This window comes from Cupressus sempervirens, chromosome 8, assembly GCF_028749045.1.
Source record: "Cupressus sempervirens isolate cs-2001-9-10 chromosome 8, ASM2874904v1, whole genome shotgun sequence".
NCBI classification, from domain to species: Eukaryota; Viridiplantae; Streptophyta; class Pinopsida; order Cupressales; family Cupressaceae; genus Cupressus; species Cupressus sempervirens.
Genome location: NC_143125.1, coordinates 577173813 through 577197004, shown reverse-complemented (window position 1 = coordinate 577197004; position 23192 = coordinate 577173813). Strand labels below are relative to the sequence as shown.

The window sequence follows — 23192 nt, the reverse complement described above, 5'->3', positions numbered from 1 at the left end:
CGGTCAAATTATATATATTTACTACAATTTTAATGAGAAGGTATTGGTCGAAAGTATTTCACACTCTTTATTTTGTCTTCAAATTTAATTAACTGTAAAATTTACTTGTAATTAAGAACTGCATCAGCCTAAAAAGTCAGCCCCCTTTATTAGGTGCTCATTTTTAGGCCCATTTTAGTATGTGGGTTCCCATATTTTAATCATGTTCTTCTAGCACTTATTAGACCTTTAAATTAACATTAAGCATCACATATTGACTCAATTTCCTAAAAACTCATAGTTATCCCTTATTTTCTAAGGGTGCTCCTCCATTTTCCCTCGAAACAAATAACTAATTTCCTCACATAGGACCTATTCATTTATTTTCAGCTTTTGGGATCCTTTCCAACCTCACAGCAACTTGTATTTTCTTCCCCCACTTCTTTTCACCTTCTTCAACATCCTCGTAAAATTTGAGCTCATTCTGTTTGGTGACTTGTCCCTCGCATTTTGCAAAAAAATTTGCCTAAGACCTGATGGCAGGGTTTTCTTCCGAGATTTAGATTTGTAGTCTCTAGAATTAAATTTGAGCATCGATGTTACATACCAATTTTTGGCTCAATTTTAAATAGTTCTTTATAGTTGTTGAGGCTTCATGAGAGGTTGAATAATTGGTTAAGTTAGTTATTCGTTATAGTTTCATGTGAAAATGAAATGTTGGTTATTTGTTATGATTACATGGGAAAATGAAATATTGGTCAATCGTTATGACAATATAAGAATTGGAAATGGATGGCTAAGATGATCATATGCTATGATAATTTTGACTTCGTAAAATGATGAGCAATATTTTGTTACCATGATAAATTTTCACTTGCACGAACGCAATGAAGGGGGAAAAGCATTGCCAGAGAAGGGATTGGGCACGGGGGCACCACCTATCATTGGGCAAATAGGTATGAATCCTAAACCACCATGGCTAAAGGTAAACGGCTAGGCAAGCAAGAGTATACTTTGACAAACATGAGCTAACTCGGTCAATATGTACATATCTTTAAATAATAAAAGTTTTCAGGTGAACATGAAATGAACTAAGAACAATTGTAGTATATGTAAATATAGTAGGTATCATTATAATAAAGTATAAAGAGTAAAATTATTGTTTTCCACCTTATGTGAATGATTTAATTATTATTTTCATCCTGAAGGCAGTGTCTTATAAAGCTATTATAATTATTATTTTTCCACCTTGGCAATAGTTTTATTATTTCAACTTGAGTGGCCATATTTCTATACTTACTTTCAGTGGCCTTATATTTTTTTTTTCGGTGGCCACATTAATATTTTTGCCACATTGAACCGATGGCCTTTTATTTTGTAACTCCTTGCCACCTTTACAATCTTGCTCATAATTGAGCATGTAGCCAAGAAGAAAAAGTTTATGCTCATTAAGACTACAACATTCCTACCTTTAGCAGAAAAACATACCACCGTGATCAGAATTCCCTCTCTTTCTTGCTCTCTTTCTTGCTAAAAAAATTGTCTTTGTGAGCTCTATACACACCTTCTACAGGCATTGAGCCAATCATAGTCAATATTTTGTTGCCTAATCAAAACGACAATAGTCGATTATTGCTCCCTTGCTTCCATAGCCTTTGGTGATTGGGCATTCCAAGCATTATTAAAAAATTATTCAGGCCTGAACAAAGACGACCTTGAGTCAAGTCATAATATCACCACTATTTAGCTTATGTTTTATTTTTCAGATGATATAGTGACGCATAGTTGAAGCCTGCTTGGAAAGTTTAAGTAAAGTTGATTAGAATCAATCATGATATGAACCAATGTAACGTATACAGGGATATTTGAAATATATTCCTCGAGATAAGAAAATTGCACCTTGCGAATCAAGAATAGTTTCTTTTTGAATTCAAAATTTCCTTTTATAGTGCCAAGGTCAAAACGACAGATGTGTTGGTTGTGATTATAAATGTTTAGACATTCAAATTATCTTTTATAATGCCAAGGCTAGATCGGCGGATACAATGGCAGTGAATATAAATGCTTAAACATTCAAATTATCTTTTATGATGCCAAGGCCAAATCAGCAAATACAATGGCAATGAATATATAAATGCTTAAACATTAAGATTATCTTTTATAATGCCAAGCCCAGGTTGGCGAATACATTAGCTGTGATTACAAATGTTCATATGTCCACCCAATGAATCATCTAGGAAGAACGGCATGGTTGAGCTGAAGGGTGTGAAATGGCAATCATTGAACTATGGTTTATGTCTACATGATAAAAGAAAAGAACAATCAGTAACATAAGCAAGTACTAAACGATGTTTCAATCCGTGTCAGCTCATGGTAATCCATTGTATAAGGCTGATTGTTTGGTCGAGCAGTGGGTTGATACTCTAGCACCAGGATGCTCAGTGGTTGGACACTGGTGTCCTAGGCCTAATTCTGGGTAGGGAGGGCCTTTCTCAGTAGACATTGTGTGAGGATATTTAAGGGTCCGTGGTTGGGAGGTTAAACCCCTAACAATGCTTCTCCTCTCCGTTAGATGCCAAGGCTTGCACAAGACAAAGATATGATCTACATTCAAATATCTTCTAGTAACGGATACGCTACCTTTATAAATTTGCAATTTCAAGTTGAAGATATGTTAGATGATTAATATCATTTATTCAGTTATTTTCTTTTCAATTATATTGTTATAGTCGTTGGTTCTCTTCCATCTGAATATGTGAAGTACTTGTAAAGATGTCTTCATATGAATACTAAAAGTAACGTATCTTATTTCCATTAAGTAATGGTTAGTTATGATTGCAACTATATATATTGCATTTGTTGGTTAAATGCTCTTCCAAATGTTGGTTAAGGCAATGCTTTTAATCTGTTATAACCGTTGATCTCCTTCACATGAACATGTAAAATAGCTGTTATAAACACCTTCTCATGCTCATGAATAGGAAAGGTAACTGTGTTCAATAATATGATAGTTGATTTTTAAGGCCGAGAAAAAGGGGTCAGTACACTCAAAGTGGAGGGAGTTAAGTACAAAACAACATCCTCTCCCCTCATTTGATAAATCTCACTCAAGTGCAAGCTATCCAGAAGCAACCCACAATTTCACACCATCAATCAAGCAATCAAGCATATCATCAAGATCTTCAAGGCATTCTTCTTCCTTTCCATCAAGCATTGTGGCAAATTACAACATCCATCCAAGGCTTTGGTTTCATGATTTCCTATAAGGTTCTTGTGGAGTTCAAGCTATTGTATCAACACTTGTGATCACATCCAAAGAGGCATTGCATCATCAAGTTATAAGGTCATTTATGTTTCTGATCTAGCTTCCATTCATCTTTCCTTATGCAATTTTAATTCAATTTCAGCATTGATTCCTAAACAGGGGTTTGATCAAGGCAAACCTCTTTCTCCTTTTTTTGTGTGCAGGAACAGGTTGTGGAACTGCAATTTCAGATCTGAGTAGTGTAAGTGTAGCCCCAAGATCCGGGAAACTTTCATCAGTTTTTACCAGGAACAAGTCATCATTGGTGACTTCTCCACAGAAATTTGACTTGTCCCTGCCATTTTTCAGTGAAAATTTCAGAACAAAAAGATTCGGCCCCTACTTCCAGATCCGCAGTTACTGCTGATTCCAGGATTCCAATGGCAGTCATTCAGATTCAAAGTCCTATATTCCCCATCTTTTTCGAGGTGCATTCAAATGCTCCTTCATTCCCATTTTCATCAGTTTTCCAATTAGATTAAATCAGATTTGTGCTTATTTAGTCTTTTGCATGACCAATAGCAATCCTCTCCTTTCAATTCTAAAGGAATCAAAACCCCTCAAGCGTAGGTATTGCATTAGCATCTTATCAATTGGTGTTGATCATACTTGTCATGAATTGGTTTTGTATTCCAATGTATGTATGAATTGGTAAGTAATCTACATCTTAGCATTGCTTATCATTTTCTATTATACAAGAAAAATATTGGAGCTTTAAGCCAAATAAGCTAATATATGTTCGCAGTGTGTCTGTACCATGGTCTAGTATTTAGTTAGACCTGAAGCAGAAGAATTCCATAATGTCTTCAACAGTCTTAGTCACTAACGACCATGGCTTAATTCTTATGGACTGCTACCTTTTGAGCTAAGGAACTCCACTCTCAAAGTTGTCCTTATCCATCTCAACGTTAAATGCATGTCCAGCATAAAACATGCTCGTGAACAAACATGAGCGCTCTACATCTCAACCCATGTCCACCATATCCATTCAGGAAAATAAATATTTAATATTTATGTTTTCCAAGTCGTGTTCCTCAAAATATTATGCAACTGGTGAAAGACTATGAAACTTTTTCATAACAATAAAGTTCTTGGAAAAGGAATCGAAATGAACTTTATCATTTGTATAAATGGTAAATAATTTTTATTAATGTAAAAAAGAGGATATAAATTTTGTTGGATGAAATTCTGCATTCTACAATATTTCCCTACAATGACACAGCATTTTTTGCAACAAACTTTCTTCCCCTAATGGTTAAGTTCCTAATTTGGGTTCCAGTTTGGGTACAAGTGTGTGATTTGGGTACACAGTTATGGCAATTTTTTTCTTAGGGACAGGTTCTAGTTTGGGTACGCATTTATGTACATACATACATAGTTCAAAATATCGTTATCGGCAACTTATCGCTGAGGCCAAAAAATTAAATCGATAAATATCAGAGATAAGTCAAAAAGTTCTTGGGGGAACTTCTTAGGAACTTTAAAATGGCTTAAATTTAATTAGAAATGCATTTGTTTACAAAATTCAATTAGGAGATGCATCTATTTAGTAAATGAGTAAACAAACCAAACAAGCTCATCTAGAGATACATAAATGCAAATATGTAACAAAATCACATCCTCACGTGGAATGTTGGTGGTTACTAGCCATAGTCTAATAATCTGACCTTTGAAGCAAACTATAAAATAGAAAATTGTCTTTGTAAAACTATAAGAAAATACGAGTGTCAAGTAAAAATATCAAACACTACAAAAGATCACTTATCTCCTCCAAAATCTTTTTGACCTCTCCAAACCTCAACTAGCATACCAAAAAATCATTTTGGCCCTTTGTTGGGCCGTCTTGTTTTAACTGTCACGCAAGCCTCTGTTGTGTGATAAGTTCCTTACTTATCATGATAAATAGTCGATATATCGACAATAAACTTGCACCTTCTTCGCGATAATTTGAAAGATATCAGCATGACAACTAGACGTAGTCTCTTGGGAGCATAAACTATCATGTCTCATGTCTGACTAGCAAAGTCATGAGAGTTGGCCTAATATTGGAGTCTCGTAGGCTAACAGTGGTGGATAGAGACTCATATTGGATACTCAGTGACCAGAGTTGGTTCTAAAATCAAACTGAGAGCCAGTCGGGGCAATTCATTAATCATATAATAATTATAAATATAATACCTCATATATCATATTTGTAATTTCCAATAATGGAAATACTCAAGTCTCAAAATCTCAGTACGCAATGAAAATTATAATTAGAATTGACATTTATTATTCATAGTAATGGAAATACTCAAGTCTCAAAATCTCAGTACACAATGAAAATTATAATTAGAAATGACATTTATTATTCATACTTTCTACATCAGATGCATCATGCACAGTCTTGGGTACTTCATAGTTTTCTTCTAAATATTCAAAGTCTTGATACAGAGATTTGCTTGGTCTATTCTAACAGAGGTTTGACGAGAATCTAAAAGTAAAGCATTATTTCATATGCATGGCCTTATTTTGGTATTTTTTCTTAGGTACCACCCTCTATTCCTTGGTGCCTGGGTTCATTGTGGATCCTCCACAGAGAACCCAAGCACACAGGAAGAACCTAGAAAGAAATAGTATTCTCAGAATAAATCATTGTTCACTAAATGATTGTTCACTATCCCTCTTAAGCAACATATCATTCAAGCCCCCACTCCGATCAAGATACCATGGTATGTCATATAGCCATAATTATTAATCACCAAAATATTCAGTTGCCTTTTCCAAACTCAGTAAATGAAAAAATACAAATATGTAATCTAATGGCTTGTTTTCAGTTTAAAAACAGGAATCTCATGAACAAGATGCCTGGTAATTATAAAGAGTATTCAGAAAGAGTTTTTGTAACCCCTGTTGGAAACTAAAGACAACTTAAATCTCAAACATTTCTTCATTTCAAAGACCATACTGTTTGGCAAAAATGTTGTATACTGTCATGAAATATTCAAGAAAGTATCATTCAGCATTCTTTTCTTTAGAAATTGCACGAGAAACTTACGGTACAAGACCAGTTGCAAGCTTTCCTTTTTGATGTGAAACTGAATATATAGCATTGAATATTTATAAGGAAAGAATGTTTGAGACAAAATGTTTTATGTTCCCTATAAACTATATGCATGAAAGTTGTGTGGATCAAATTCAGTGGATATTCAAAAGAACAATCAAGTTCAATATTATTAATGAGTAAAGGAATACATACACAGGATTTTGTGAAAGCTTCAAGGCTAAAATCTCTTTGGCCAAATCATTTGCCTCCTTTGCCCCCTGAGTTGAATATCGGGCATTTGAAGAACCTGAAGAATACTAATTAGTTAAGACAAAAACTTTAAGGAAAAAACAATTGGAAGTTGAAACAACATGATAGATATACACACTACATCACATCACTTCCAGAAATGTCTGAAACATCGTTCAGGATAACATTTAGAGCACTGTTGTTAGACATCTATTACTGCAGTTCATGGAATTGAGAAAACACAGTTACCATGTGGAGCAAATTTAACCAGATCCTAAATATCCTGACGCAAATATTCACCCACTCGATCATTAAACTCTGATATAACCCACCTCAGAATAAGAATTCGATTTGAAAAGTTTCACCTTTAATGTCATATGTTGGTGGCTTTGAGTGGAAAATTGCAAATATGCATAAATATATGATGGGTGGTTTTTAAGGTTCAATCATGGATGAGAAAACAGGGCATTTCTTTACCAATTTTTTGCTCTAGAATTTGTTTCCCCTTGTCTAAACTTTAAACACTATAAATGATAGATAAATTGGTTGTATTGCTATATCCTATGAAGCTAGTTTTTTCCTGAAAACCCTGGCCAAAGCTGGACCAGTTATTGACTGTAGTAAAACAAATATTTTTTGTTAAGGATTTTTTTTACTTTTCAAGTTCAATATGACCCCGGTATAACATGTTAGGATTAAAGGGACAGAAATAACAATTACATGCAAATATAACCAATATCAAGAAATAATAAACCACACAGAAGAAAACACAAGACACAAAGATTTAACATGGTTCACCCAATCCCTAGGCTACATCTACCAACAGCAAGTCCAATATTATTATTATCCAATGATTTCAACCTGATTACTGTTGATGTCAATTTTATACCACTACATAACATATAGCAATCGAATACTTGATATAGAATACCAAACACTCAACCCTCTCTTCAAAAGTAAATACTCATGAAGATCATGAGAAAACTCCAAGGTTCCTTACACTTGTGGATACTAACTCAGTTATATTAATGTGATTTTCTAATTAATCACGTAGGCAGACTTACGTTGTTCTTTCAAGGATGTCGAACTTTTGTTGTGATGGTGATGAAATAATGTTGATGCCAATGATGGAGGATTTGCACATCACCAATGTTCAAATCTTCTAACTTTGCTCTTCAAAACTCCAACTACTACACTACTTGTTGCTTTACTTCTACTCCTACGAATGGAAAGATTAGCAAATGGACAGGGATCAAATCTGATGAAAGCTTGCCAGCGGCACCACCTCCATAGATGCAATGATTCAAGGGGAAAAAGACTAGATTACCACGCAATGCTTCCTAACAAGCCGCTAGGATGCTAGTGGCCTAGTTTATAGATCCCTATGAAACATCCACTAATATTACCATACAACTATCCATCTATTCTTACTCTTGCTTAACAACTTTTTTGAAATAAAATCTATTTTAACAACTTCAATGGAATTTAACTTTAACCATTGGAAGTAGAAACCATGCAATAACACCAAGTGTTCTTAATCACCATGCAAGACACCAATAATAAGAGAAGCAATTTTGGTATTATCTAAGCAACGATTTTCTACAACCATTGGAAGTAGAAACCAGGCAATAACACCAAATGTTCTTAATCACCATGCAAGACACAACAATGTGTTAGTGAACAGATTATCCTCCGAAGAAATAAATATAAATTAACTCTAAATGCCCAGATAGGAAGATTGAATCAGCACTAACAGTTGGATAGGTTATCATTGGATTGATAACCTTCCTCTGAATTTTATCGGGTACAGCTCCCCGTACATGATTTACAATGAATTTAAATATGGATGCTTTTAACCAGAAAGCACAAAAGGTTTACAAACATCCACTCATAAACACGAACAGATGCAAAAGATTAACTAATTGAAAGAAATTGAATAGCAAATAACACAAAGTTCATTTGCCAAGATGCTGCATTACAAAGCAAAAACAAAGAATGTATCTTCCATACTCTTGAGAAAATGAAAAATCGGAGCTTTTAAAGATATCTTGAAATGATGATATAATCAGAAAACAGTGACATGAAAATTTATTTTAGAGAAAGCTAAAAACAATACAAAGATCGTGATCAATGGAAAGAAACTGCCTCATAATCAAAGTTTTGATGCAATTATCCTCCAGTCTCCCTTCTCTAAAGTGTAAAAGACAACAAAGATCCTCTTACACATTTACAGTCAAAGTCACTATCTAAAGAAAACTGAAACTTTTCCCTTGCATTACATAAAACAAATCAAAATTTATCCTTTTCTCTAACACAGTTCAGAAACAAGCTCTGCTTCCCTCCCTCACAAGGAATGAAATAATCTGGAACAACTCTTTCCCTCTTGCTATAGCACACAGTCTGCAGTCTCGAGAAGAAGTGGAACTCCCAGTGGTTTGAAAATGCCTTCATAAATAGCCAATTGATGTGTATTTTCAGTTTGCATAACTGATTCTTGGAATCACATAACTCTTATTTGACTACCCCCTTTGCTCTTCTTATGTTCTCTCATTTATATTTTGATAACCTTATAAAACATTGATGTAAACGTTTTATAAGAATAATTTGACATATTAAATGGGACTTGGACAAGTGGCACATTACTACATTATTCCAATATAAAAATATTCTTGATGCTAGGCGGATTTAAAATAACTCTGACAACAAAAATAGGTCTTGGTACGGGAGGCATAACTAATTATCCCATCATTGGATCTTGCTGAATTTTGGATATGTTGTCAAAATCCTAGTTTTCCACATTCTCACTGAAGTGATTTTGAAAATAATGTCTAAGTCAAAAGTTACAAGTCACTGTTTGAGGGTTTATATGACTGTCAGAAAATCCAATTTGCTGAAGTGAAATTCCCAGCCATTGATCATTAGAGTTTAAGAACCTTGCTGAACATTTGATTTGCAATCAATGAGAGGTGAGTATTCTGATAAGGAATGAGACATGTGAAATGGAATACCCGTGCTCATCACATCACTCTTCTACCTATGTATGCGGGCCTTTTATCAAACATACTTTGTGTCTGATATGCACGAGTTATGGCAAACGAAAACATTTGGTGTGTGTTCGATTTTGCATCCTTCAGATGCCCGATGCCTTTTCATTGTGTTTCCTGACTCAATGTCCACATTCTTATATATGAAGCTTGCATGCCAAATCGGGGTGATCATGTAGAGTGCCAATTGGAAGATTATCATTCCTTTGCCTTTTCAAATAGACCTATGTCATGATTATTTTGATATTTCTTTTGTTACTGCTTTGAGACTTTAGTTTTATGCCTTATGCATTGATGACTCATGACGGTTTGCAAAGTATCTCTACATGCCTACTAAGTTCGAGAAATCTCCCAGATACTTGTAAGTGTATTCCATCAGGAATATCACACACCTCCTTTGCAGATTCCTTGTTAAAATTTCAATTTGGGAACCTTGAAATTTGAACAATTCAAGTATGGTATCTCTGAAAGTGGAATTTATTAGAATGATTGGTTCCAAGATCATATTATCGAACCACCAAACATAAACTCAGCAAATTGTACTTTAGAACCTGAATTGGTGAACTTATACCTCAAAATTTGCATTTGGACCATGGATTTGAACTTCGCTTGTACCGATCTTGCAAGATGGACCATTTGAACCACTTCGAACTACTTTGAACCTTGGTTCAGAGAGGTTCAAAACCATAAATTAAAAAATTTACATACTAGGACCATATTGGGTACCACCACAATGATAAGAGAAGCAATTTTGGTACTATGTAAGCAACAATTTTCTTCAACCCTTTACAAACGAGGGCAAATGGCCTTATATAGGGGCCAAAAATACAACCAATGGTAGAGATTAAGAGGCAAAATCAAGGATCCAGATCAAATCCCAAAAACCCTAACTAGGGTTGCCACCCCATCGGTCAATGAGAAGACGCCACCTCATCAACAAACCAATGAAAAAAAGGAAAAGTGGCAACCAATGAGAAGGCACCAAAATGGTGGCCAATCAGAATCAAACACTATTCCTACCCAAGAAGAAAGGAGAATTTGCCACTTGGGCTTACTTCAAATGATCATTCAATATAATTATACCCTTTTCTTTCTTCTTAGCCAAGGCAATGACCTTGGCTAGCCTGTCGTTGACTTCCTTCATGGGAGGGCAACGCATGTGCTTCATCTTGAGCTCAGCAGAATTCATCATGTTGCTCGTTGCTTGCAATGTCTTCTCATGATCCTTCTCATATTCTTTCGCATATCCAATAAAGGCATTGAGGGAGGCAAGGGTGCACAAATGCTTCTTCCTGATGATAACCTTCCCCAACTCATCCAATCTCGATCCAAACTCTGTCTCATTGACATTCTCCTCTTTGATATCTTCAAAATCAAGTGCAACCCCAACATCGCTCATCATGGTTGAAATGGAAGTGTCGATGCCTAGGTTGTGTTGTACAATCTCATTCTATATCTCTTCAAGTATCCTCAATCTGATGGTCAAGGCAACATACCAAGACTCCACTGTACTCATTCCTCCTTCATCCACAAACTTTGATCTCTCCAAATATCTTTCCGGTAGCCCCAATAACTTTTTGTAGCCTGGGAATGGCTAAAGCCTTGACTGGAAGGAAATCCTTCCATTCCTCTTCAAATGTTCTAAATTTGTCTCTAATAGCCACTCATGACCTGACTGTCGAGATAAAGGAAGGCAAGAAATTTCGCCCATCGTGAATTATCTCACTGATCTAATATTTTATTTCATGCAACTAAATCGATATCTCTTCTATGTTGCTCTCGTTGTCTTGCAGAAGGATTGCCTGATGCAAGTGTTGGATAGGCTGGCAATCTCTCCAATACTTGTTTTCGGCCTCCAACTTTACAATCCTCTCGTTTGCCTTCCTCAACCTTTCTCTAATTGAAACCATGCTTTCCTGGATCTCCTCACACTCCATGTCATCCGTGATTCTTCCCAAGTCATGCTCTACTATCTCATACTCCTGGGCTACAATCTCATCCACTGCCTTGCTAACCTTTGGTATAGCAATCTGAACTTTTCGGTGACCCTCATCATCGCTCCTGATTACCTTTGCCACTATTTCTACAATTTGTTTTTGTTTCTCACTATCTTCCTTTTCCACTAACCCTTGAATATCTTCAACTGTTTGGACAGTCACCACCTCACCTCTTGGCATAAGCATTTGCCTTAACCATAGTGGTGCAGTGCATCTCCCCAAAATCTGGATTCAATTTGACTAGCAAAGCATTAGCACCAGCCTCAGGCACTTGGCCTACTTCTTCAATATCAATTGGCCTATCCTCTTCTTCACTAGTGACTATCATATCATCTCCATGTTGGTTCTCCGAGAGAGGAGAGTATTCAGTACTATCACTGTAATCACTTGATTCCGAATCAGAGCTCACCTCTACCGCGACCCTTTGTCCACTTGTATTAACCTCTTGCCTCCTAGCCTCAATTATGCTCTCCCTTGACGGTGCTGCATTCTATCTCTTTGCTGGAGGCTCATATTGTTCTTTACTTTTCTCAACCTCCAAATTTCTCTTCTTGCTCTTTGTTGCTGTCTCCTAGCCCCACCTTTCTGTCTGACTGACTCCGCTAGACCTTCTTCCTCTGGTTTCATCTTCTCATAAGGCGTACCTTCCGACTTTGTAATTGCCTTAACTTCTCATTGTACCATGACTCGGTGTGTCGACCAACTATCATTGTAACTGCCTCTAAGGAAGGATCTTGATAATCATCCCTATCCACTGAACCCAATTTTGTTTCATCCACTGTATCATAATCTTACCTTAGCACATTTTCATCATCTTCCAGTTGATCGAGAATATCAAGGCCTCTCCATCTGATTGCCCTCGTCATGCTCACTGACAATCTTGAGAAAGCTAGCTTCCTCACATGAAAGTCATCCTATGCATTAGCCCAAAAATCTTCTATAGTAGGAATATCTTTGAATGTGTTCTCATGAGATGCCTTGATAAGACCATTAGGATCGAATCCCTGTCTTGCCCTATACCATTCTAGATGATACCGTTCTAACTCCTCCGCAACTGCAAAGGCGATAGGATTGGGGCAAGTATCATTGCCTATTCCAAATTAGAATGTAATCCCTATCTCACCTTTAAGTTTCATCATCTTGTCATAATGTTCAAGTTGCCTGGTCAACTCCATCAAAACTATTTTGTCGGGTGGGTACCTTGGAAGTCTCTTGGGACAAACTGTACTTCCTGCCACTCTAATATATGTGAATTGCAGAAATTGGATGAACCAACTCCCATACTTCTTAACTTTTGCTTCCGCTTCCAATGAGAGCCTCCTAGTAGGTGTCCCTTGTAATATCCTTACCGTCTTCATGGCAAAGGCGTCATAAAACATCTTATAATCTTTAGTGTTGTGCAAATGAAGCTGTGGATAACACTCATGCACCAAACATTGCCCCAGCCCATTGCCAATCACTCCTAAGGCCTTAAGTCCAAGATGTTCATATAGTCTCACAATCAAATAGAAAAGATAGGATCCCATGTAGAATTGCTTTTGAATTTGTATTGTCTTTAGTTGCAACTTTAAATTTTCACTTATAATTCTAGCCCAATCAAATTTTCTCTTTCCATTTTCAATTTCGTCAATAAAATAGTACATCCAGCTCTCAAATTGCATACCTTGAGCCACGCCCATGATTCAGCTGAGAAGCACAATAAGGTCATCATACTCTTGATTTGAAATCTGACCTGGTGAGCCTTGACGACTTGGTAACTCCCTTCTTGTCTTCGTGTAACCAATTCTACTTTAGATGAATAAAGTAGGCATCCTGATTATCCTAAAAGAACTTGGATGTTTGATCCATCATTACCGCTGTCATGCCTTTATGCTTGGGAATATTGAATACTTGTTCAATCACTTGTCTACTGATGTTAGCCAACACTCTCTTCCCTTCATCAAAAACGATGAACTTGGTCACAATATCAAACCAAGATGCACACTCCATTACCAATTTCGAACAAGGCAAGGTAGGAGGGAAAGCCTCCGCGTGTACAATTCCGCTCTTGTAGACCTTCTTTACCATAGGGGATTGTCCTTCCTTCAATCTATCCTTCGACTATACCATGTTCACCGTGTTGATATTTGTGTCACTTAATCACCTCACTTTCGAGAAGACGGTGGTCTAAGGCATCATGTCTTCTTTGTCTTTTTTGGCATTCATTCCCTTTGGATTCTTGCTTGTACTAACATCACCATCCTAAACAATTATTTCTACCTCTTCGTTCTAAATGATATGGACTACGCTTATAAATCTCTCAACTTCTTTCTATCGATGGAATCTAGCTTATTTCTGCCTCTCCAAATGTCCTATCTCTACACTTATAATTGACTCTACAGCCTAGGGGTGCGACTACCACTTATTTCTGCCTCTTCATTACCTTAGAATGGACTACACTTATATCTCCCAACTTTAATCCTAGGGTGGTTTAGCTTATTTTTGCCTCTCTAATTGTCTTATCATGAAATCTACACTTATATCTCCCAACTTCAGCCTATTAATGGAGATGATGAAATGGTGGATGAATAGTGCAAGAAGAAGATAAGAGAAAAGAAACAAGCAAGAACAAGGAACAAAATCGGCTTTTAAAACCAATCTTCACCTCTAAAGATGAATGAAAATCTTACCTTAAATCTATCTTCTACCAACAATCGGACCTCTTCAAATTCAGAACTGATCTCAAAAATTTCAGTCCTCCAAAATGTGATGCCCTAGCAAATGGATTACTTGCAAAAATCTGCTCCTTTCACCAAATTTCAACGTCCTTGCCAAAATCACCCAACTAAAAGAAAAATCGCTGCCCTAGGGCAGAAAAGTCTGCTCCAAATCAGAATTTTGGCCTTCTAAATTCACCCACACTTGCAAAAATCAGACCTCAAAGCACCTTGTCTCTCCACCAAACAAAAACGCCCCAGCTTAACGAAAAACTCGCTGCCCTAGGACGAAAATCAGACCTCCAAAACAGCTCAATCTTGCCTAAAATCAGGTCTTCACTCACAAATTTGCTTTAGGGCAGAAATCACCCAGCCTCTAGGAAGATATTCGCTGTCCAAAAAATGAAATCCTCAAGTCAAAATCGCTGCCAAAGGAGAAATTCGCCCAGCTAGAAGAAATCGCTCAACATCAAGCAAGAGGAGTGGAAATGGAATGAGGAAATAAGAGTGGGGAAGCCCCTTATTATATCCTCCTAATGATCTCTAAAGTGGGCCGACCGACTTGGAGGGAAACAAAATCTTAAACCCCCCAAAATGGCCCAATTTTAAATAAAACATGAAAATAAGTAAGCCCCATAGCGAAATTGACTCATTTAATTGCCCATTTGACCCAGAATTGCAAAATAGAAATAAAGTAAGCCTAGGAGATGTGAAAATTTTCATTTAACCACATGTTGGCAATTAAAATATCATTAAAATCGAATCTAGCAAGCCAAAAATCAAATTTCAATTCCAAATTACCAATTTCCTTTACATTTCTAAAATCCTCTAAGCAAATATATCAACCAAATTAATGAGATTTTGCAATTTAATCCAATTTCAATTTTGCAATACAATTTCAAAATGTTCAAGCTTGTTCAATTTAATCAAATTTTCAAAATCCGTCTAAGTCCAAAATTTGCAATTTTATCCTCCCTGATATCGTTTTAGCCATCAAAAAAATGTTGTTGTTGAAACCTGTTAGGCCTAAAAACAAAATTACATGTTCCAGAAAATCAAACTCCGCACTACATGAAAACAAACCATATCCCCTCCTGGCCCAAAGGCTTCTAAGGTGTAAAATCGCCAATTCAAAAACCACTAAACAACTCCAAATTTTGTCAAGGCAACCGAAAAATTCCCAACACCCGCAAAAATTGCCAAGGCTTGCCTAAAAAAAGGGGTCCCCAAAAATTTTGGGGCGATGGTGTGAAAACCTCACAACAATTACAATCTGCAATCCCTTATTGCTCAATACCACTGCATGAAGCTACTAAATCACCATATCATGAAATCCCTAACCGTAAGCCATTTTATACAAGGTTTTTGCTGCTTACAAAATTAGGGCGAGAATAAGTCGTCCAATAGAAAAATAGCTCCCGACGCCTTTGACAATAATAAAGTCATTTGAGCTCTACCCCTTGATTCTATCTTGAGGGCGCTACCCCCAAACCCCCATAGAAAAATATGGGGGGAAACCACGTCGAATGAAGTAGGGAAAAATTAACCTCTAAGTCTGATTAGACTCCACACAACAACATAACGAATATGTTTTGCAAATTTTTTCTTTTCAAGATCCATAAGAACTTTTAAGGAAAAAAAACAAGCTTATAATTGTGTTTCAAACTCTTGCTCATATTCTAAAAAGTAATGGTAGCCTAGGGTTATCATATACTTTTCCCCAATATTTGTCTGTGCCAAAATGTGTAGGAGCGGGACTAATCTACTACCACTATGAATTCTAGCTCTAAGCGAAGTTTGGGTAGGTCTTTAAAATTCAGTCAGTTTCCCCCACTTTAGCAACACGTGACAATGATTGAGTAGATTACCTTAGGCAGAGATTACCTTGGGCATTGTAATGAGCATTAGAATGAATATAGGAGCTCTTGCAATCAAGTGAAGATCCATGGGTGTGTTGTCCACCAAAGGTATTAGAGCTTGTGGTGAGGTAACCCAAAAATGGGTTTTTCAAAGGAGTTTTTTTCTTTATATCAATTACCAAGGGAATGTAGACAATGTCACCAACAAATCTATATCAAAATCTAATCCTTTGGCCTAAAAAGGACCTGTAAACTACTTAAGATACTATATTCAAGTACTCAATAGTGACAACAACCCATCCATTTCTTTCAACATTGTTTTTTGAAGAAAATAATGCACAAAAACCCCTAGCACTTGAAAGAGCAAATATTCATCACAAAATAGGTCAAATACCTAATTTTCCCCTTAAGTGATAAAATTGTGAAAATGGTGTGCAACATGATGTTTTGTGTGGATTCAAAGGCCTTAATCTGGGCTTGGTGGTAGGAATTTTGCACCTCAACCTTACCTTGTATTTCAACAAGGAATGTGCCAAGGGCAGCACCCCCAAACACTATAAGATGCCCCCTTGGCCCCATTAGGAATTGCCCCTAAACCCCCACAAGGGGTATTGTGAAATGTCCCTTTTCTGATTTTATATGATATTTCAAGCTTCTAATCAGATCTTTAAGATCAAACAACCAATCTTTCAAAGATCCACCAATTTCTCAATAAACCTCAATCGGGTGTGCCGGAAATAGTGCCAAAAACTTCACAGCTTCACATATTATTAGTAAATCTAAAAGTGGACATTTTTTAAAGAAATTTCAGCAGCATAACAGCCTACAAAATGACATTTTCAGATCTGTATAACATTTACACAACAGCTCCCAAACGGAGGATAAAAAAAATGCTCATCGGGCTCCCGAAAACAACATAGAACAGCCCGGAAACACCACAAAAACACTAATAATCTATCACAGAAGTATAATCACGACCAAATACATATATTCAGCTCTATTTTAACATCTAAAAGTCTGAAATACAGCAGCAACCCAAACTGATATGAAATACTCAACCGGAAACACCAAACTCTTACAAAAAAACACACCCAAAATCTCACAAATCTGCACTGTTCAGCACAAAGGCAAACTCTGTATGAGCATGCACATGGAATGGCTTCAAACTCCCGTCCTTAGCCTTTCTAGAAACCTGCAAACTCCCGTTCTTGGGTCTCCTTCTCCACAGGTTTGGCAGCCTCTGAAGAACAACAAAGAAATGAGCAAAAATCAAGTTCTGGAATGAGCCAAAAATGCCTCCAAACCCCTTAAAAGAGGGCATAACCCTAACTCACGTCCAAGAGGGGTTAATAAAACATATTTTAATAATAATTTTCATTTATTAGTCCATTCGCTTCCAAAGATTATCCCCTTTTGCTAAAACTTCACCTTTTTGGGCCTGCCTGCCTTAGCAAAGATTATTATTTTTAATTATTTGAAAAGGGGACATGACAAGTCCTCCCCTCCCAAATATTGCTTGTCCTCAAGCAATGGCTGAACAATAAACCAATCAATCCACCTGGGTCCCAAATGTAGTCATGAATTATACTACTGCCAATTAACACAGGCTCTTGCAATATCCTCTGCAATATGACCAAGAGGAATCCATAATCAAACTGACAATTACAGCTCAACCAAACTCCAAAATCACAACTTCCACAGTCAGAAACCCACGAGACACAAACTCTTAGAACATCAAAACCCAAGTAAAGTGGACAAATCAAACTACCAACACAGTAAATACCATCAACGCATCCCACTGGCCTATACGGAATGTACAATCCAACTCTGCAACAATGGTTAATGCTCCCGAATGAAACTGTACCAAGTATGGAGAATCCACACACTGTACAACTCCTGCACTCAACACAACTCTGCAAATCATCGGCCACTGTCTCATAACCATAACTCCCATGCACCCCTGATGGTGAAAAGCCATCACAAGATAAACAGCAAGAAATGGAACCCAAACCAAATTTGCCATGAACAAGTGATACAACCCACTGTGACTGATCATGAGCTAAGTGAGGAGATTTCATAGCCAAAGGAGTAGAATCAATAACAACACTCGCTGAAGCATCACTCCAAAACTCCTGCTCTAAGTCATGTATTATCAAGCTATCAACTGCAAAACCCATCACCATGTCATGCCCATCACAACTCTCATCCCGAGACGTCAAACTATCCCATATCTGATGATAAGCACTAGGAACCAAAGTACATCTCTGTATCATCATCTCGCCAACATGGTCATCAAAGGTAAATTGATGAGCATACCTCACAATGTAATGTCGATAGAATGCGCCAATCTCAGTCAATGGCTTAGGCTGCAATCCAGATGTAACTAACTGCAATCGATCACTAATCAAGTTGGAACTGACTACTACCTCTGAAGACATCGCCAAGGGAGTAGTATTACTAGCAGGAACCATGCCAACTGTCAGTTCACCAACATCACACATGGTCTTTGATACAACATCTCTAGTCTTCATGCCATTAGTACTAGAGGTCACCACCATGTTAGGCATACCACAACAATCTGCTGCAGCACCCAACTCAACTGATCCTGACTCTAGTGGGGACGAACCCGATATGCCAATGTTAGTATCAAGGATGGATGCATCCCCATCTCCACTGTCTTTGACAATCTCGACCATGGACATCCTCAGATCACTAGACACCACAGCTTGTGACTGTACAGAATCTGGTAAAGACTGTAGTTGCTCTAGCTCCATGGTCACCTTAGCCAAATGAAATTGTGACTCCTTGAAAGCCAACTGTGTACTCTCAAGAATCTCAGAAGTCACCTCAAGCTGCTGAGTAAGCTCACTCGCCTCATCCTCCTTGGCCAACAATGCATCGTATGCTGTACTTCCCCACTCCATAAGATAATCTCTGTCGGCTACCAACTGCATATAATCCTGTCTCAGAATCTGGATAGCCTCCCATAAAGAGTGGAACTCTGTCAAGGAAAGATAACAACCTCCCTGCTCATCACTAGTAGGAGAACCCCATCCATAAACTGCTAATAATTGACGAGCAGCATCAAAATGTTGGCAAGCAATAGCAATGTCTCGCTCACTAACTCTCAACTGACTAGACACATGATGGCACTGGCTAGACTGTATCCTACAAACCTCCTCTGACGCACTATCTAAAGGAGTATCCTCAAGGTTACTAGTCTCTAGAGTATTACCATCCATATCATGCAAATCAACTCCAAAGCTCATATCAACATACGGAGTATCAAAAACTGTAGCACTATTATCCAACTCCTCTGTACCAAAGAAACCACCAAGGAAACTAAGTCTTCAAAACTGTCCGTTGCATCCTCCTGGATGTCATCAATGCCAATATGGTCCTAGGACTCATCTGTACACACTGCCAAATATGAAAGATCAACACATTCCAGCAAGTATGGTCGACTGGATATATGAACAAAGCCCAACACCGATGTATAAAAACTAATACCAACGTCGGACAAGCTGCTAGCACAAGAAAAGACAACACCGTGCAATCTGCTAATCAAATCCATGATAGCACTCAAACAAACACTGCTACCAAAAAGTGTTAAAGATCTCCAGTCAACTGAATCCCAAACGCCAATGTAATAATCTCGAGTCCATATCCGTAAACTAGAATCAGTTGGTAACTCAAGCAAACTCCTCACCTAAGTAATATAACCAATACCAACTAACTCCACATACCTGTCATGATGAGATAATGAAGTCACAATACTATCTTTGTTCACTTTCAGCTGGCTAGACAAATCATGTGAAGTACTACTAGCCTCAACCTCATGTGACGAAGCATCTAACTGTGCCTGGTACTTTTTCTCAGCAAAGTCATGAATGCTCAATGTCTGCTCATCTCTACCAAGTATCTCACCATCATGCACAACAACATCCTCATAATCATCATCTGAACCCACTAAGTTGTAGTCACTACCTGTTGTAACTATACCATCATGAATACCTGTGACATCACCCTTTGACGACCTGTATACAATTGTCTCAATTTGAGTATCAAGTTGACCATTACTATCAATCTGCGTAATATCCTTTCTCACTGCCTCTTGTGGTGGAGTAGAATCTGAGACCTCATCCTGGCTATAAGCTAGTTTCTCAAACTCCTCATGCAAATTCTTGGTAATTGTGTCATCTGCCCTGTGAGAAAATCTGCCAAATAGAAATCTAGTCAACTTATCCACCTTAGCTGGGTCGGACAACATGTCATTCATTATACGGTGGTGCTCAACCAACTGTTCAGACATGTCATGGCTTATTTTCCTAAATTTATCTCGAATGTCTAAATAACCATCCTTTCTACTGTTCTGACTCTGGATATCAATTGTCCAAGATCGTGTCCTCTGAGACTCTGTATTATACCTGTCCATTCTGGATAAAGTAGAGTGTAACCCCAATAGGTTATAACTTCTTCAAACACCAAGAACTAACATGTAATTGATTAGAAGTAGCATGCAACCATAGATTTTGACATGCAGCTGATTAGAAGCAACATGCAACCACCAAATTCACCAAGAATTAACATACAAATGATTAGAAGTAGTATGCAATCATAGATTTTGACATGTAGCTGATTAGAAGCAGCATGCAACCACCAAATTCACCAAGAACTAACATGCAAATGATTAGAAGTAGCATGCAACCATAAATTTTGACATGCAGCTGATTAGAAGCAACATGCAACCATAAATTATGTCATGCAAGATTTGGGTAGTTGTCAAAACTGACATGCACACTTCTACAAACCCTCAGGCTGGCAAGATCATAGCTCTGATACCACTAAAATGTCCCTTTTCTGATTTTATATGATATTTCAAGCCTCTAATCAGATCTTTAAGATCAACCAACCAATCTTTCAAAGATCCACCAATTTCTCAATGAACCCCAAATCGGGTATGCCGAAAATAGTGCCAAAAACTTCACAGCTTCACATATTATTAGTAAATCTGAAAGTGGACATTTTTTAAAGAAATTTTAGCAGCATAACAACCTACAAAATGACATTTTCAGATCTGTATAACGTTTACACAACAGCTCCCAAACGGAGGATAAAAAACAATACTCATCGGGCTCCCGAAAACAACATAGAATAGCTTGGAAACACCACAAAAACACTAATAATCTATCACAGAAGTATAATCACGACCAAATACATATATTCAGCTCTATTTTAACATCTAAAAGTCTAAAATACAGCAGCAACCCAAACTGATATGAAATACTCAACCGGAAACACCAAACTCTTACAAAATACACACCCGAAATCCCACAAATCTGCACTGTTCAGCACAAAGGCAAACTCTGTATGAGCATGCACATGGAATGGCTTCAAACTCCCGTCCTTAACCTTCCTGGAAACTTGCAAACTCCCGTTCTTGGGTCTCCTTCTCCACAGGTTTGGCAGCCTCTGAAGAACAACAAAGAAACAAGCAAAAATCAAGTTCTGGAATGAGCAAAAAATGCCTCCAAACCCTTTAAAAGAGGGCATAACCCTAACTCACGTCTAAAAGGGGTTAATAAAACATATTTTAATAATAATTTTCATTTATTAGTCCATTTGCTTCCAAAGATTATCCCCTTTTGCTAAAACTTCACCTTTTTGGGCCTGCTTGCCTTAGCAAAGATTATTATTTTTAATTATTTGAAAAGGGGACATGACATATTGTCTCTTGTCGCATTGGAAGTGTTAACCCCACAAGGGGTACTACCCCTTGAGCCCACTGGTGGCATCCCTTCTGGACCCCCATGAGGGGCACTACCCCTCAACTACATTTGAATCTTTGCTCCCATAGCCCCACTAGTTATTGGGACCGTATAATGAGGGGTTTGAGATTGGAGACCAAAATTAATAACTTCAACAATTAATTTTATCACTATCATAATCATAGTTGGAAACCTTGAACTCAGCATCCCAAAAATTCTAACTCAAACTCAGACTTAGCAAAATCTTGGGAAAGGAATCAGCGATGACTTGGCAAAAGAAAAGAAAAGACGTAGTTTTACAAGAAAAATAGAAAGAAATTAATGCATTTAGAGAACTAAGAGCCATGACTGAAAAATTAGACATGTCATATGATATCCAAACACACAATATTTGAAATTTCATAATTCATAATCATAGTTTCAAACTTTAAAATATATAACAGCAGCATAAGTTTATAAATGTTTACAAAATTACATATAATGATATGTCCAAATGTGGAAAACAACAAACTAAAGACTGCATCTTTCTCTTTCCTCTCCTAATATAACTCATTTTTTCACCAGCGATTTTTTTAGTGGCAAATCTTCGCCAATTGGCGATTCCGTCTCCTCGGGCAATTGTCATTTGGCGAATAAAACAAATATAGTTGGTCAACCACATCGCCGAAAAATTACATAATTTGGGTCCAAAGCCCAAGCCAGTCGCCCATTAGTTTACATGTAATTGATCCAAATTCTCAGTCTGATTGCCAATGTAATATATAATTAGAATACAATTATTTTACAATTTTCACCAGCCTATACCTAATGTTTTCTTATTGAACACAGTTATTTCTCCCTTCGCATAACAAAATATCTTTCCTAGGGTTGAGTGCCACCAACCATTTTACTGTTATGGACCAGCGCATCAAGTATTTTCTAAATATCCATCATTGCTTGGACTATTCCACTCTATGCGAGACAAGTTTCCTCGGCTCTATTCGACTTTAACTAATGTTAAGATACTCTTAACTTTAACAACTCTTCTCTCCATGCTAGAGGAAATGAGAAATGTTATGAAAAAGGTTCAACAAAGACCTATGTACATTGCAGAATATGCTAAACAACGTAAATTCACATGTCTAAACTTGGATAGTCTGTATCGAATACAACCATTAGATGAATCAAAGTTTGCAAAGTGGATAGGAATCATAGATTTGAACAATACTAAAAACCTTTTACATATTGTTGCAAAAGACGTATGTGCCAAGGTACGTGGAGTTGGCATACCA

The 23192-nt window shown here is 37.2% G+C and overlaps 1 protein-coding gene across 2 annotated transcripts in view; it reads right to left on the bottom strand.

Annotated features, from left to right (window-relative positions):
- LOC149543738 (GPI transamidase component family protein / Gaa1-like family protein) overlaps positions 1-23192 on the bottom strand; it is a 134232-nt gene that overhangs the window by 94149 nt on the left and 16891 nt on the right. For both annotated transcript variants that reach the window (XM_089798441.1, XM_089798442.1), the window contains exon 3: positions 6522-6615. In XM_089798441.1, coding sequence (XP_089654567.1) covers positions 6522-6615 — 94 coding nt within the window. The remainder of the gene's footprint in view (positions 1-6521; positions 6616-23192) is intronic.